The sequence below is a fragment of the Pecten maximus genome, chromosome 3 (genome assembly GCF_902652985.1).
Source record: "Pecten maximus chromosome 3, xPecMax1.1, whole genome shotgun sequence".
Lineage (NCBI taxonomy): Eukaryota > Metazoa > Mollusca > Bivalvia > Pectinida > Pectinidae > Pecten > Pecten maximus.
The window spans coordinates 4,656,304-4,671,212 of record NC_047017.1 but is presented as its reverse complement, the minus strand read 5'-3'; the positions used below and the strand labels follow the sequence as shown (position 1 = coordinate 4,671,212).

Here is a 14,909-nt window from a genome sequence, read left to right as displayed (position 1 = left end):
GGTTTATGGCGGAAGAACACAGGCAGGATCTGTATTGGCAGTCTATCGTCTAAAACGTCTCCGTTTGATTAATATGTTGACATGCATGCGCCGATGCTCAACGAAAACCGTTACGGACGTGTTTGCTTTTGTTTCCCACAAGAAATGATGACTACTCGGTTTTTTATTAACAGTGGATTGGTGGCCAACAAACGATGTAAAAGCTATATTCTTGAAACAATAACAGTTGCAGTATGTGAAATCCAGCGTTATTTTCGTGCCAACGATTTTTACATTTTGCGCAATTTATTTGACATCCCGAGTCGCGTGTACTGACGGAAAATAGATATTGTATCGGTTATAGAGACAGGTTTGATGTCCATAATGATTGCTTCTTTCCAAAATACTCTTCCATTTCTCAAAAAAAAAAAAAAAAAAAAAAATCAATGGAAGGTCCTCCCACGAAGCACATCACTAGAAGAAAATGTGTCGGGGAATAGGCTGCACCGGGATTGTTAAATGGATGTTAGGGAAGACATTGAGATTTACAAATGCATCAAAGCTGCTTTCTTTGTCTGATATGCATTTAAAGACTTTGCGTTTTAAACGCGAAATAACAAAATCTTACTTATCTCTAATGATATATGATGGTATCTCAGCCTCGTAGCCCAGATGCTTTTCCAATGGTGTTGTTAGATTCTGAGATATATCAACTAATCCGATTTCACTACAAGAGCTTACAATTCCAACGCCAAAATTATGGTTGGACACGAACAATAACATATTTACCTTGCGTTCCAAATGTCATTTCGACATTAAATATCAATTTAGCAATTTGTTACGCTAGTTTAGACCTGCCATAGGAGACAGACACGAACATACAATTGTATGAGGGCATCAAATGATGTTGTGTGATTCTATTTTTATTCAAAGTTGTTCCTGGTTCTAACATGGCTTTTTCATTGAGTGTTCCGACCGGGATTGCGATACACGGTCACAAGTGTTAAAAGCCCAGACAGGACACACTGGCTAATCTGGTTGTCTTCTTGTCAGGAACATTTAAGTATACTCTGGGGACATCATGCTTTTATCGTCACAGTGAACAGCACTCCAAGTCTATAAGGGAACCCAGCATTTGATGCATATCATAGCTGAACATATTTTCTCAGCAAACATATCAAAACATTTCACAAATTAAAAATTGAGTTACTCTTGGGAGAAAGTAATGTTTCAGTAACACCATTAAGTGAAGTTTAAATAATACCATTTTGAGTGTCTGATCTTTTTCTCGATAATGCAAAAGTTCATTTTGAAATAATGTACATTCAAATTTGTATTTTGATACTATGGAAGGGAATAGTTGTAAAGACGATCTCTCAACATAAATGGTCTCAAAGTAGACTGTTAATGAATAGAAAAACATTTCGTTGGGGTGAACGATTGCGATCATGTAGGAAGAGGATAATTTAAGAGGTGGAAATGTACTTTAAAAAAAATTAATTGTGGTATTCCAGACTGTCTTTGGTGGGAAGTAGTAAAGCCATCGACACTGGTAAGGATCACTTTACATCTGTAGGTATGCGTAACATAAGTAAGTTTATGGAAAAGTAAAGGAGATAGTTCTATCTTAGTTCGTCCAATGAGTTGAAAGGTAAGATTTGAACGACCATATATTTCAGGATCCATTGACACACATTTAAGGAAAAGCATATTTAGTACAACAAAATGAGTAAATATGCATTTTAACCAATTAGTAAATTAAAATGGATAATACATCGGGAACGTTTAAAAATGAGGATCCGATGCAAACGATGTTCCAAACATAACTAAATATTGAGAACAGGATGGTCATTAACATCCATACTTCAGCATTCAGTGTTTTTTTTCTTTGACTTAGTATTAGATTAGTATGGTGGATGTCGTCAATGAAACAGAGGACGCTTACCTACCCTAAACACCTGGTCATATTCCCCTTGTACATTTCTATGATTTTCATGCAAATATATATATATTTGTTTCTATTTTATATATAATATATAATCTGTTGCTGTTCCTGGTGAAGAGGCATATTTGAAAACATCAGAGAATCTCAATATGCAAAGGAAATCGTAATTCTAACCTTATAAAGCGAGAATAAATAATGAAAAAAAAAAAAAAATAAGAAAATGGAAACCATAATTGGATCGCCTTGACGACAACCCCTGTTATATTTTGGGATGAAAGTTTAATTGAATGATTCTTTTGAACGATGGCAGTTTTAAGTTTACGTGGAAACCAACAAAATAGAAAACATAATTTTAAGACTTTCTCAAACAGAATAACATTGTTAACAAATAGTGAATGCTTAAAATGTCCAAAAGTGCAAATGTTCCTGTAATATGACGCCGTGAAATACATTGTCGTCTGAACCTTATAATGGACCTAGTAGATAGACGAGATGGACGAACAGACGCCTGCGCTTAACATTTTATTAATTCGAATCATTTAGGTGTCAATTTTAACGGTAGACTAGTCCTGAAAAGACACATTATTTTGTTATATCTGTGATCTTCTGATTTAATCGAATAGTGCCTTCTATGAAAGGATAGTGACGTCGGCCTCATCACCAGATTTCGCGGTTGAAATTGATATGCCTCAAGAAATATTACCAAAGCATAGAATAGACATCTATGATTAAAGGGGTTCAAAACTCTGCTTACCATACCCTTAATAGATCTTAGAGGTGTGTGTCCTAAAATGACATAATTTCATATTTATATATAGGCGTTTTTCTGGTTTTTTGTTTTGTTTTTGTATTTCAATGCACTCTACGAGGTTGTCTCCCTTAGGGAAGTGTGGATTCGTTAGTGTAATCTTTGATATTGATATTGATATTTCGTCGTCCATTCATAAAAATAATGACGTGGAAAACTGAATCTCATACCGAGTCAATACATTCTATTAAATCTAAGAATAACAAAATTGCTGGAAGTGAAGGTTGGATGCAACAGTTGCCTTTGCCGATACTGCAGTTTCAGTCGGAATTCGACCTAAAGGTACAAACTACACACGTATGTGTACAGCATATTAACTAGAACAAAGTGTAATTAATCCCATTAACAACTGTTCTGCACTCTTTGTTTCCGTGATGTTAGCAGTCAAAATAAATTGAACAAGGAAGTACAGAAAGCTTGATTTTGTCTCGGAGAATCTTGTCTTATCTCATAAATTTATTAATTTCATTATAATTGGTATAGGGTAATCTTTATAAAAAAATATTTACCCAAAATTATGAGTCACACTTTAAGTTGATGAAGCGCAGACAAAGTATGAATAAAGCATATAACATGTATTTAAATGGAGACTATAAAAAGTAAGACGGTAATATGACCAGGTGTTATGGAAGAAAAAGCGTCGCCAGATTATATGTCAAATGAAAATTATGTCACTTCCTCAGAACTCAAACCTGGTATATGACATTATGTTTTACACAATTATTGAACTATTTCAGTCATCCTAATGATACACAATGTCCAATGAATGACAAAATGAAGCTTGCTAAGAGCTAGGGACTTGAAGCTTTTATACAGCAGTGGAATAAATACGTCAATGCTTGTAAATAGGTGGTTGAAATAAAGGAAATAGTCAACGTCCATATACAATCAAATTAACACTGCGTCCAATCAGAAATGTACTGCAGTTGAATTGGCTACGATTTGATTAACACTTTGCAGTACGCTTTATACGATTTCCTATAAACATGGTACTGCAATTGTCATAAAAGTATCACATGTGGTCTAGAAAGGTGTTCTCAATTTTATTTAAAGCAATGCTATCAATGTGTGACATTTATTGTTTCACAGGTGTGCAGTTAGATTTGACACTTTCATTTTAAACCACATGTCACTCCATAAAAGGGGATATAACATTGAAGTAAACATTGATTTTTGCTTTCTTTTTCGTTCCGATCATAAAATTCCAATATCCGTCAACACCTTGCTGCCATTAGCCTTTATTGAGATCCACAAGAAGCAATGGAACATCACCGACAAGTACTAGAATGACGAAACAGCTGTACGATGTCCCTACCATCACTGACAAGTACTAGAAGGACGAAACAGCTGTATGATCTCCCTACCATCACTGACGAGTCCTAGAAGGATGAAACAGCTGTATGATATCCTTAACATCACTGTTATGTACTAGTACTAGAATGACGAAACAGCTGTATGATATCTCTAACATAACTGATAAGTACTAGAAGGACGAAACAGCTGTATGATATCTCTAACATCACTGACAAGTACTAGAAGGACGAAACAGCTGTATGATGCACCTAAAATCATAGGCGATTACTAGAAGGACGAAAAACGCTGTATGATATCCCTAACATCAATGATAAGTACTAGAAGGACGAAACAGCTGTATGATTTACCTAACATCACTGACAAGTACTAGAAAGACGAAACAGCTGTATGATGCACCTAAAATCATAGGCGATTACTAGAAGGACGAAAAACGCTGTATGATATCCCTAACATCAATGATAAGTACTAGAAGGACGAAACAGCTGTATGATTTACCTAACATCACTGACGAATTCTAGAAGGACGAAACAGCTGCATGATCTCCCTACCATCACTGACGAGTCCTGAAGGGAAGAAACAGCCGTATGATATCCCTAACATCACTGATGAGTTCTAGAAGGACATGATGTCCCTATCGCCTCTGGTGAGTCTTAGAAGGACAAAACAGCTGTATTATGTCCCTAGCATCAATGCCAAGTCCCAGCAGGACGATAAAGCTGTATGAGATACTTTATATTCATTGTTCGGAATGCACTGTTTCCATTACTAAATTGATACATTTAAAAGCGTCCTATTCATTTGGTTATTTTAAGAGCTATTATTCATTGTATAATACAATCAGCGACACATATGGATTTGAACAAAAATATTCAATTATTAAATTTATCAAATTTCATATTGAATTAAATTTCCATGCACACGCAGCAATTTGTATAACAAATATAAATACATTAGAGTAGATTAGTTTTAGATTATATTTATTATATTACTCGGGAAACATGCTCAAACATATTTTCAAATGTTTCTGCCTCATAACCCGACAATCTCGGACGTCATGTTTAAGGATGTGACGTCATTTATTTATGGCGTTAAAATAACGTTTCCATGTTGACAAGACTACTTTTAATGGTCATTATACAGATCATATATTTACTTGCAAAATGACTGCTTAGAGGTGAATCGACATATTTTTAAGAAAATTCAATTCGGGGGCCCCAGAAACAAACAAGCTGTCTGTTTTGTAGGTATATTGTTAAGGAACTCCTTTTCGCCTACCCTCTCCACGCTTAATAGTTTTAGCGCTTAACTTACGGCATACAACAAATTACTAATTGATCGTTCATACCATTACATCTCTTGGGGTAATTAACTTGACTCTGTGTAGGCGATGAAAACTGAAATATCTCGAAGCTTGGATGGAATATTTTCACTAGTAAGATTGTTAAGAATCCGAATATCTCCTCTAACACATTTGCTGTTAAAGTGTGAATTATGCCAATTAATCCCAAGTAATATGATATTTTAGAATTGTGTTATTTAATGATGATTCTTTGTGTGTACCCAATGCATACATTCGTATATAGTTTTTAGATATGTCATAAAGCTGTCAAGTACAAATTAGCATTCATAAAGTTAATTTACATGTTTCCTAATACGGAGCAATTTTGGGCCAGTCAATTCAATTACCACTACATCAGTATTAATCAATGGTGTTTACAGATAATTCCCGTAGAGAACATGACATGTACTTTAAGCAGACATCTCCAGGCTTCATGAACTTATGTTTTAATAATTCATTTCCAATGAAAAATATAAACATGACATTCTAATGGAACGAACTTAAGCATGCCGAACATGGGTGAAGCAATGAAATCGAACAGATGAGGGTTCGAGAAGTACACGAGACTTTACACCAGTAGAGTTACACTTCGAGGTGAAAACATTAAAAAATATGGATTTTCAGACGCGATTCAAGAGAACAAATTTCTCTGGGAGAGTCTGTACTTCGTTCTCCAAGGTTTCCAGGAAGACGTTGGAGAGCGCGGTCGCAGACAAGACACTGCAGGGCTAGACTATTGTAGGGAGCAGACGATGAAAAAACAAGATGCCGCTATGCTAGGATAACCACACTTATAGAATAGGATAGATATCAGATTCAGTCTTACTTAGGCCTCGGATGTTTCACAAGACGATAAAAGCATTTTCTTTACTTCTAGTTATAGACAAGTTATAGACAATGAAGTATATTAGAGCTGGTCTAGTATTCTATGTGAATTATGTGAGATACGGGGGAAATTATATCTCATGTTGTGATATTCTATGTAGACTCTTTAAGCCTGGTTTGGCTTGAATAATCATACTGACTGAAGCTACAGTTGGAGTGAGTATTCAATCTGAGCTAGCTCTGAGGATCGTATGTTATTGTGGCTTTTTAGGTAACCCCACTACCATGAAAACTTATTGTAAAATCTTATTCTACATTTCAGGACTAATCTATATCTACTACTCTTGACATTCCTTCTTTTCTTCTGAAAAAGACTTTGTTTTAACCATATATAAAACGAACAATTCAATTGCTTAATGTTTTTAAGACAGTAACTCGAGTTTAAGTGCAATTCAATTGTTTATTTTTTTCACTTGTTGATGAAAAACACAACAGTGCCTTGAAAGAATCCAATATGTAGTCATTGTTAACCTTAATAGTTGGAGAGTAGATAACAGAAAGGACAGGTTCTCCCTCGGGACCATTAAAGTCTATTTATTCTTCATTCTGGATTGGTTAGCTTAGTGATCGAGAATTTAAACACAATCTCCCTTAAAATGTAATCCGCTTTGGCCCTGTATACATTTGTGTGTAGAGAAAATGATAAAATCTGTTTTTATTGTTTCTAATTTCATTGTTTATATATATATTCACAAGACACTGCCAATTTTAACATTTTGAGAGACATATATTGATATTTTTGTATTGCGCAAATATTTTGAATACGTATAAATGTTTATTTTATTATGCCTTTAATAATAGATATCACTTTTAATATATCTACAGAGTTGTCCATTTGATGACAGATTGGGAAAAAAAACACTCATCTAGTTTAACGTTCACTTTAATAGATTAAAGATATCAAGAAAATCTTGTTTTCCAATGTAAAAAATAAAAAAAAATTATGACAGGCTGAGCAAACACACAACTACCCCACTATATGTTAAAATCGTTCTCACCTGTGCACTGTCCTGTCCCATCGTCCATATTTGAACATTCGTATCCAAGTTTTTCGTTACATGCTGTTTGTCCTGCACCACATTGGGCCCCTCCAAGCCCTCCACAACACGGTCTCTCAAGGAGGGGCCCTTCTCCTTGGCAGATCTCATTATCATCACAATTGAGCCCCACAGTTTGGATAACAGAAAAGCTGGTCGCTAAAATCACAAGTACGAACAGTATAGAATTGAGCATAGTGACAGTGGTGCATGCTTCTCCTTCTACCGTCCCCACTCAACTCAAATCTTCACCTCATTGTTCGACCATTTTCCAATGCCAGAGTGCCATCTTAGGCGATACAGTGATTGAATATGTTGACGCCTCTGAAGCCATATTCTCTTTAAATTTTATATCATCCTTACAGATTTTTTTGTCTCATTTTCCTGTTGAATGTTGAATTATAGCATAATCTTTAAATTCCGAAAATCGATCCTGCTTTATTATTACTTTACTACTGGGAATATTAATTAAATATGTTCACTCCGCAAATGGCCCATTCCTAGAAAATTACACGGAATAGTCTTTTCTTCTGGCAGCTCCTGAAATCAAGTGTCACGGAGACTGCCCAACTGTACATACACTGTCAAACAATTTATCATCACAGATATTTCGACAGAATATGTGAAGTTGTGATCGATCAAAGTTTCAAACTATCGTAGTGTTTCAAACGTTGAAAAGTACTCGTTGAAATGTCACAACCATCGGATTCTTCGAGTTGATTGGATGATGGGTCCAAGTCAAAACAAAAGAGGTAATGAATACTGTGTCGACGCTTGTTCCATCACGAGACCACGAGATTACCAGGCTAGAGAATGGATGTCCCGGGTTTTGTACTACTCAGCCTGATATGAACATTAAAGGGAGCGTGTGGTAGTTTACCGCGGCCATCGAATGACTAAATCACCAAATGTCAATACTGTACTATGTACACGAGACGTGGCGGGAAGCCCAAAACAAATTGACACGCGTTCACGTGTAAACATTGAGCGCTTCAATGACGGCGGCTTGTTTATATAAGCTTAAGTCATGTGTAAAGGAGGAGGAGGAGGAGGATAAATTTCTTTATACATATATTTGATTTTTGTGTTTTGATTTCACATCAAGCGGGTATATGTGTTATGTATTACAGAGGGATTGGACTTCACGAAGGTGTCTTATTTAACACATTTCTGAGGATTTAATCTTATTGAAGATTTGAATTCATTCGCAAATGCATATACGGAGATTTGACTTAAATATGCATAGACTTTACACATACATTTAACAAAACGTAGATCAATTCAATGTTTGTTAAAAAAAAAAACACCTGGAAATTGTATATCTTCATGAGATGATTTGATTTCACAATGTCCTTCGATTTCACAATGGAATTGCCATTCATGAATTCAAATAAGATTTCATTTCACGAAAAGAATTTCATTTCATATCACGGAATGGATTGTACAAGGCGGTCTGATATCCACAAAAGACTACAGGAAATGTAATTTAAACATGTTATTATTTGTAACTTAAAATACAAATGGATTATTTTTCCATTGTCACGGTCTGGAAATACATGATAGCATGAAAATAGCATTAATAAGGTATACAACTTGACCAAGCTTGAATTAGATGGATCGAACGACTGGTAACATGACAACCAAGTTTTTTAGGGAAAAAAACAAACAAAACCAAACAAAAAACAAACAAAAACACAACAAAAATTAAAAAAACAAAACAAAAAAAATCCCTAAAAACAACAACAACAACAAAACTGCATGCACATCTTCACGTATTCCCTAACACTATTGTGTAGTTTTATTGAAAATGGATGAAGTCTGTTAAGGGGAGTAGTCCGGACAAGATATGTTTCACTTAGCGGCATCAAGGGCCATAACTTGGGTAAAAAAAAATTGAGCTTTTCGACTTTCAGGGTTTGTGTGAAAAGTTTCGTTGAAATCCGTGCATAATCCTGGGAGGAGAAGATGGTACCAAATTGTGTCTATAGACAGACGGACATGCTGTACTACAAATCCAATGATATCAAAACCACAACTAGCAAACGAAAACGGATAAAAGATTGAAATTTGCTCAAGAAATTTCGAGATGTCACTTTGCCGTTAGCAAGGAATATTGACAGCACTATTGAGGCAATGTATGATACAAAATGTGTTACGAAAGAATAAACAGAGCTCTACAAATTCAAATAAAGCAATGTTTCATCAATAAATAGTATATGCAATGTTAGAAATGATTAGCGTAACGCATTCTTTGCAGAAACAGCGCCGTAGTAATATTCAATTGCGCCTTCTTTGTAAAACGTGTCAGTAGCCGTCTGTAAAATGAACCAAAACTGTTATAACGACAAATTATCTGCTATTCCGGAAACTTGGGTGCCAAGACCTATTTTAGTTTGACGATAAGTTAATGAGTTTACCAATACGTAAACGTATACTCTGTTGTTGATTACGTTGTCAAAGGTGTCGGGCCTTGACAGACAGCCGCAGCCGAAGACAAAACGCCAGACACGTAATCCAAAGTGGTGCATTTCAAAGGATACGGCAATAGCTACGTACCCCTGGGAACTCTTCGGATGGAAACATCTGATCAATGGTGTATTGGGGTACCATTATGGCGATAACGTGACGTGACTGAAGCACTTGAAGCTAAAAAGGATTACGCAGTCCCAGATGGGTAATTAGTTTCTCTGGCTTCAAATACATTAATGGTATGTATCTTCGTATTCACTCGGTTTAATTGATTAAAGACCCTAAAGGTCTGTAAAAGTAACGTAAATTAACGACTTGAGAAGCAAACGATGTTGCTATGTTCTTCTGAAAGAAGAACAAATTGTTTTCAAAATTTGTAGCTATGGACAGAAAAAATATTCAAGAAAAAACATAATTTTACTAGCTGTTTATTTAACGAATCAAATGACATGTTGCACTTTCAACACCCTTTCACCTACAAATTGTTCCTGGAATATGAAACACATTTATAATGACATTTATAGTAATGTTACAGAAGTGTTCCGGCTCAACTGACTGTCATGCAAATAGGGCATAAGTACTGCATATGTTGTTGATGTTTCAGTATTCCTTAGAGGTGACTTAAGTTGAGATTTATCATGTAATCCTCTATTGGGGTCGTGCCAGTTGTATCCAATAGGTGTGGTATCATATAACGGAACGCAGCTGTATATCAGGCGAGTTCCCAAGATGGCGACCGTCGTTCGCTTCAAACATAAAAACCGATTAGTTTCCTTTTTCGGCATAGCCGTATAATAGTCTTTTGTCCCCGGATATGGCGCGACAGGTGGCGTTACAAGAGGAAGTATATGATTGGTCAATGTAGCGGTAAATGCAAAATGCAGTAACACAGTTAAAAACGAAACAAAGTTAAGATTGAATGCAAGCTAAATAAGTGGATGTATCTTTTCAAATGACACATTATTAGAATTATATTCCCATTCAAATGCAGTCTTATTATCACCAAAAATGATTCAAACTGATATAATTTTGTTATCCGTGCTCAAACGCATTAGTTCGTTAATTTATTTCACCAGCAGTTTTACATTATAACCACCAGCATTAAAACTATGCCGTTCATCTTTTTAAGGAGATTTCTAGTTTTGAACGTAACCTCTGAATAGTTCCGTTAATCAATTGATATATATGATTTAAAATTGCACCGCAAATAGAGAGTTCCCGTATCGTTTTTAACAAAAAAAAAACAACAACAAAAACAGAAAAAAAGAAGACTTTTATAAGACAAATGACGAATCACTGTTCCGCCATCTTGGATCCAAGTGGTGCGTTCGAAATGAACGATCCACGAGAATCGGTTCGGTTCTGTTGGCACAGCGTGTTCCATTGTGAGTACAGAAGACTCGTACCGGTACAACAGGTACGAACCCGATAAAGGCATGAATGGATAATCTTTCCCAAACATCCATTTTCTTCCCAGTGTCTCCCTATAGCACTACCTCATGTTTGACCTTCAGTTGAGCATTGACCTCTGTGACGATGGTTACGTGTTCTGTCGTCTGGCTGGTGTCTACTAGAAAGGACCAATTCGCCTGCTGTCAGAATAGTGTGACTTGATTGGCTGCCGTGTCTCCATATTTACGAGTGGCATTAAAAGTCAGGGACTCTCTCATTCTTGATCTTCTTACATTAATGTATCATAAAAAATTACCAAATCAAATCGAAAAAAATAAATAGCAGTTTTAAATCATCATTGATATCATAAAACAAAGAGAGTCACCTTTGATATGTCTACCATTGTTACATATAAGTATATCAGACATTATAAGACTTTATGTCCTAATACATGTACTTGCGCGCGGTTTTGTGTATTAAATGGTAGGGTCATTTAAGAACGTGAAAGGTTTTGGAGGTGGAGGAAAGCCGGAGTACCCGGAGAAAAACCAACCGCATCCTCGCAACTCAGAGGTGGATGTATAGTGATAAAGTGTCGGGACACCTTAACCACTCGGCCACCGCGGCCCCTAGTGAAAGCAATGTTTCTTGTAATGATATTCATTTCACAAACAAAGCTTTATCAAAATTCATCGAGGCATCACCTTTCATCCCCTGTACTGAATAATTTTCACTGCAACAAAATCGGGTAAGTAGTTCCACAAATGTGCATGACTTATCTTCCGCTTTCCATAAATCGATACTTTTTTTCATTATTAACAATACTCCCAATTCGTTAGCCATGTTACAGGAACTGTTATATGAAGGGTTTGGATACGACAGTTTCCGCAGGTCCATGCATTGCTCCTAGCCTTAGAATGAAATATGTGTTTTCGATTTAATCTGGCCAAACACACGCATTGTGTGAATAGTCATATTTCAAATTGGTACAGCGGCTGAAATGAAACGCATAAATTAGTTTTACATCATCTGTTGACAAGTATACCCAAGCGTTGCAGCCATTATCTCACATCGACATGGCTTCAAGTCGAGGTTTTTCATTATCTCCAGAATGGATGTTGGATAAACCGGGAAGGTCGTTGATGATTCTGATATCAGTGTAATGGGCTGTAGTTTTCAGGATTTCTTCTACATTTACGTCTAAACACTATTTTAATGTTGTTAAATCAGACAATGGTGTCTGCAGACTGCTAGTTTGCTTGTGTATCACCTGCGTAAACGTTCCCAAGAGAACAAAGAGAGTACAAATTGCACTTATGATCGAGTTTGGTGCTCGCGGACACGTCTGGCGATTTCATTGTTTCTATCCATGTTCTCACTTTGAGTACGCAGCATTTTTTTTTTTTTAATTTTCAACAAATTTACGACAGAAATCGCTGATGAAGCAGAAAACTACGAAAGCCGGTTGGGACCATTTTCGTAGAATTTTTTTTTTTTTTTTTCGCGTAATAACGCGAAACTATCGCGTTATATCCCCTTCTATATAAATTTAGTTGGTATACGTTATATACTATTAGTAAATCTGTATTTTTTAATAGTATTTTATCAATAATCATCGATTACATGGTGCCATCAGGTTCCTAAAACATCTTCTTTTTCAGTATCTGTGTCTCAAGTTATAATATAATGACTGCCTTACCAAACATGTTGCTCTGTCTTGTAATCATTTTAATTTTAGGAATGATTAAAATCAAAGAAATCATATAAAAAAACAAATTGATACCTGTGCAAATAAAGACATTTCACTGTTGATACACATGAAGACATTAATGATATATTTCTTTTCGTGAGAATACAACATCAATGAAAATGTACATATATTGAAATTAATTTTTTTTTTATATAAAGGAGCTTTTGTCCACTTTTTGATTAGTATGAAGGGGCTTTTGTCCTAGAGGCTAATGTCTAGGGAGGGGGGGGGGGGGGGGGGGGGGGGGGAGGCTTTTGTCCGTACCCTCTCTCGCTACAGAGTGATACAACCACCCAATAACTCGAATACGCACCCAAATATAATAACAGGGACTCTCCCGCAATCCGTGACGTCAAATCCAGGGTGACATAACAATCCAACAACTCGATTACACACCCAAATATAGTAACAAGGGAATGTCCAACTATCCGTGTCGTCAAAAATGCATGCTTACATGTACGTGTAGGTATGTACTCCCGGACAGAGTTTAATAGACTGAATTTTTAGATGTTTTAGCATTTAAATTTTGTTGAATTTTAAGCAATAATAAATAATGAAGTTAAAATTCATTGTTGACTTTGACTTTTTAAATGTCATTTTGAACCTTTAGTTTAATTTAGTTTAAACATATCTTATTGACATAAAATGACAAAGGGATTGGTCGGTAAGTTTTGCAAACTTATTGATGACCTTTCCCGCATAAATGACATATGATAATATACAGTGGTCACATGATGATATGTACAAATATTCAACAATATGATAAACAAAAGATGATTTATGAATTGTCTTTCTTAAAAAATAAAAAAAAGGTTATATTTTATTAGGGATGGAAAAAGAGAGAGAGAATGAGAGACAGGCAGGAGGAGAGAGAGAGGGGGGGTGACAATAGTTTTGTATAGCTTGCAACAAGTAAAATTAATGAACTGAGATTGTGTTTCCGATCCTTCCCGACACAGACGACACTTGTTACACTATTCACTTTCCAATCTTTCAGCTGTTTCAAATGTTCATCACATCCCGTGCGTAAGTGGCTTTCTCCTGGTTCCGTCCGCTCTTCCAGTTAACTACGTTTCTCAAGTGCCGTTTGGATCCGGAAGGACCAGAAATACAACCTACATTTTTAGATGGATTCAATTGATCCATTGTTGTCCTTACACTATATATAAAGTACGGATAGATAGGACACTTTTGAAGCAAGTCATGAACTAATAAGATTAAGAAAAGGAGAGGAAAAAGGGAGGGGGAGTAAGAAACGGCAGCTAGTCGAATCTACCCGACCTTCTCAGGAAGTTTTGCACAGCTTTGGCGATTTTTACATTGTCATTTGGTGAAATATTAGGATCACCTTTACAAAGAACATCGATGTTGGCAGGACCGTACCATGATATTTCAGTAATAAGTGTTCTTCTTAAATTGGCATACAAAGGACAGATAAGGAAAAAATGATAGCAATCTTCACAGGGATGCCCACATTGACACTCGGGTGAATCTACGAGATTAGCTCTAAAAAGATCATAGTTTAGTGTGCTAGCTCGATTTCTCAGTCGACTGTGGATAATATTTAAATTCCTAGGTCCATAGTTTATAAAATGCTTACTATATAATATATTGTTTGCTGTCATAGATTTCTTTACATTTGACTTAAAAGAACTTAGAGAAGGCGAGTTTCTAATAGTGATATTCAAGTCGTTCCAGAGTTTTGACGTAGAGGGAAAGAAAGAATTGTTTGAAAGTTGTAAACGAAAGTGTTGTTCTCTCAAAAGATGTGCATTTCGCAAATTGTATGGAATTATATTTCCAATATACATTGGCAATAAGTCGACGAGAAAAGTAGGTGACAAATTATTAACTATAGAATAGAATAAAGACAGTTTCCGAGCATCCCTTCTCTTCGCAAGGGGTAACCAGCCGGTTTCTTGATATAAGAAATCTTTTTTTTGTGAATATGGGCAGCCCTGTAACTATTCTCGCAGCTTCTAAATTTATTT

General features: G+C 35.8%; 1 protein-coding gene across 1 annotated transcript in view; it reads right to left on the bottom strand.

Moving 5' to 3' along the window:
• The window catches only part of LOC117322999, a 50,659-nt gene extending 42,504 nt beyond the window's left edge, over nucleotides 1-8,155 (bottom strand). The window contains exon 1 of the mRNA XM_033877978.1: nucleotides 7,269-8,155. Coding sequence (XP_033733869.1) covers nucleotides 7,269-7,503 — 235 coding nt within the window. The 5' untranslated portion in view covers nucleotides 7,504-8,155. The remainder of the gene's footprint in view (nucleotides 1-7,268) is intronic.
• Nucleotides 8,156-14,909: the final 6,754 nt, after the last annotated feature.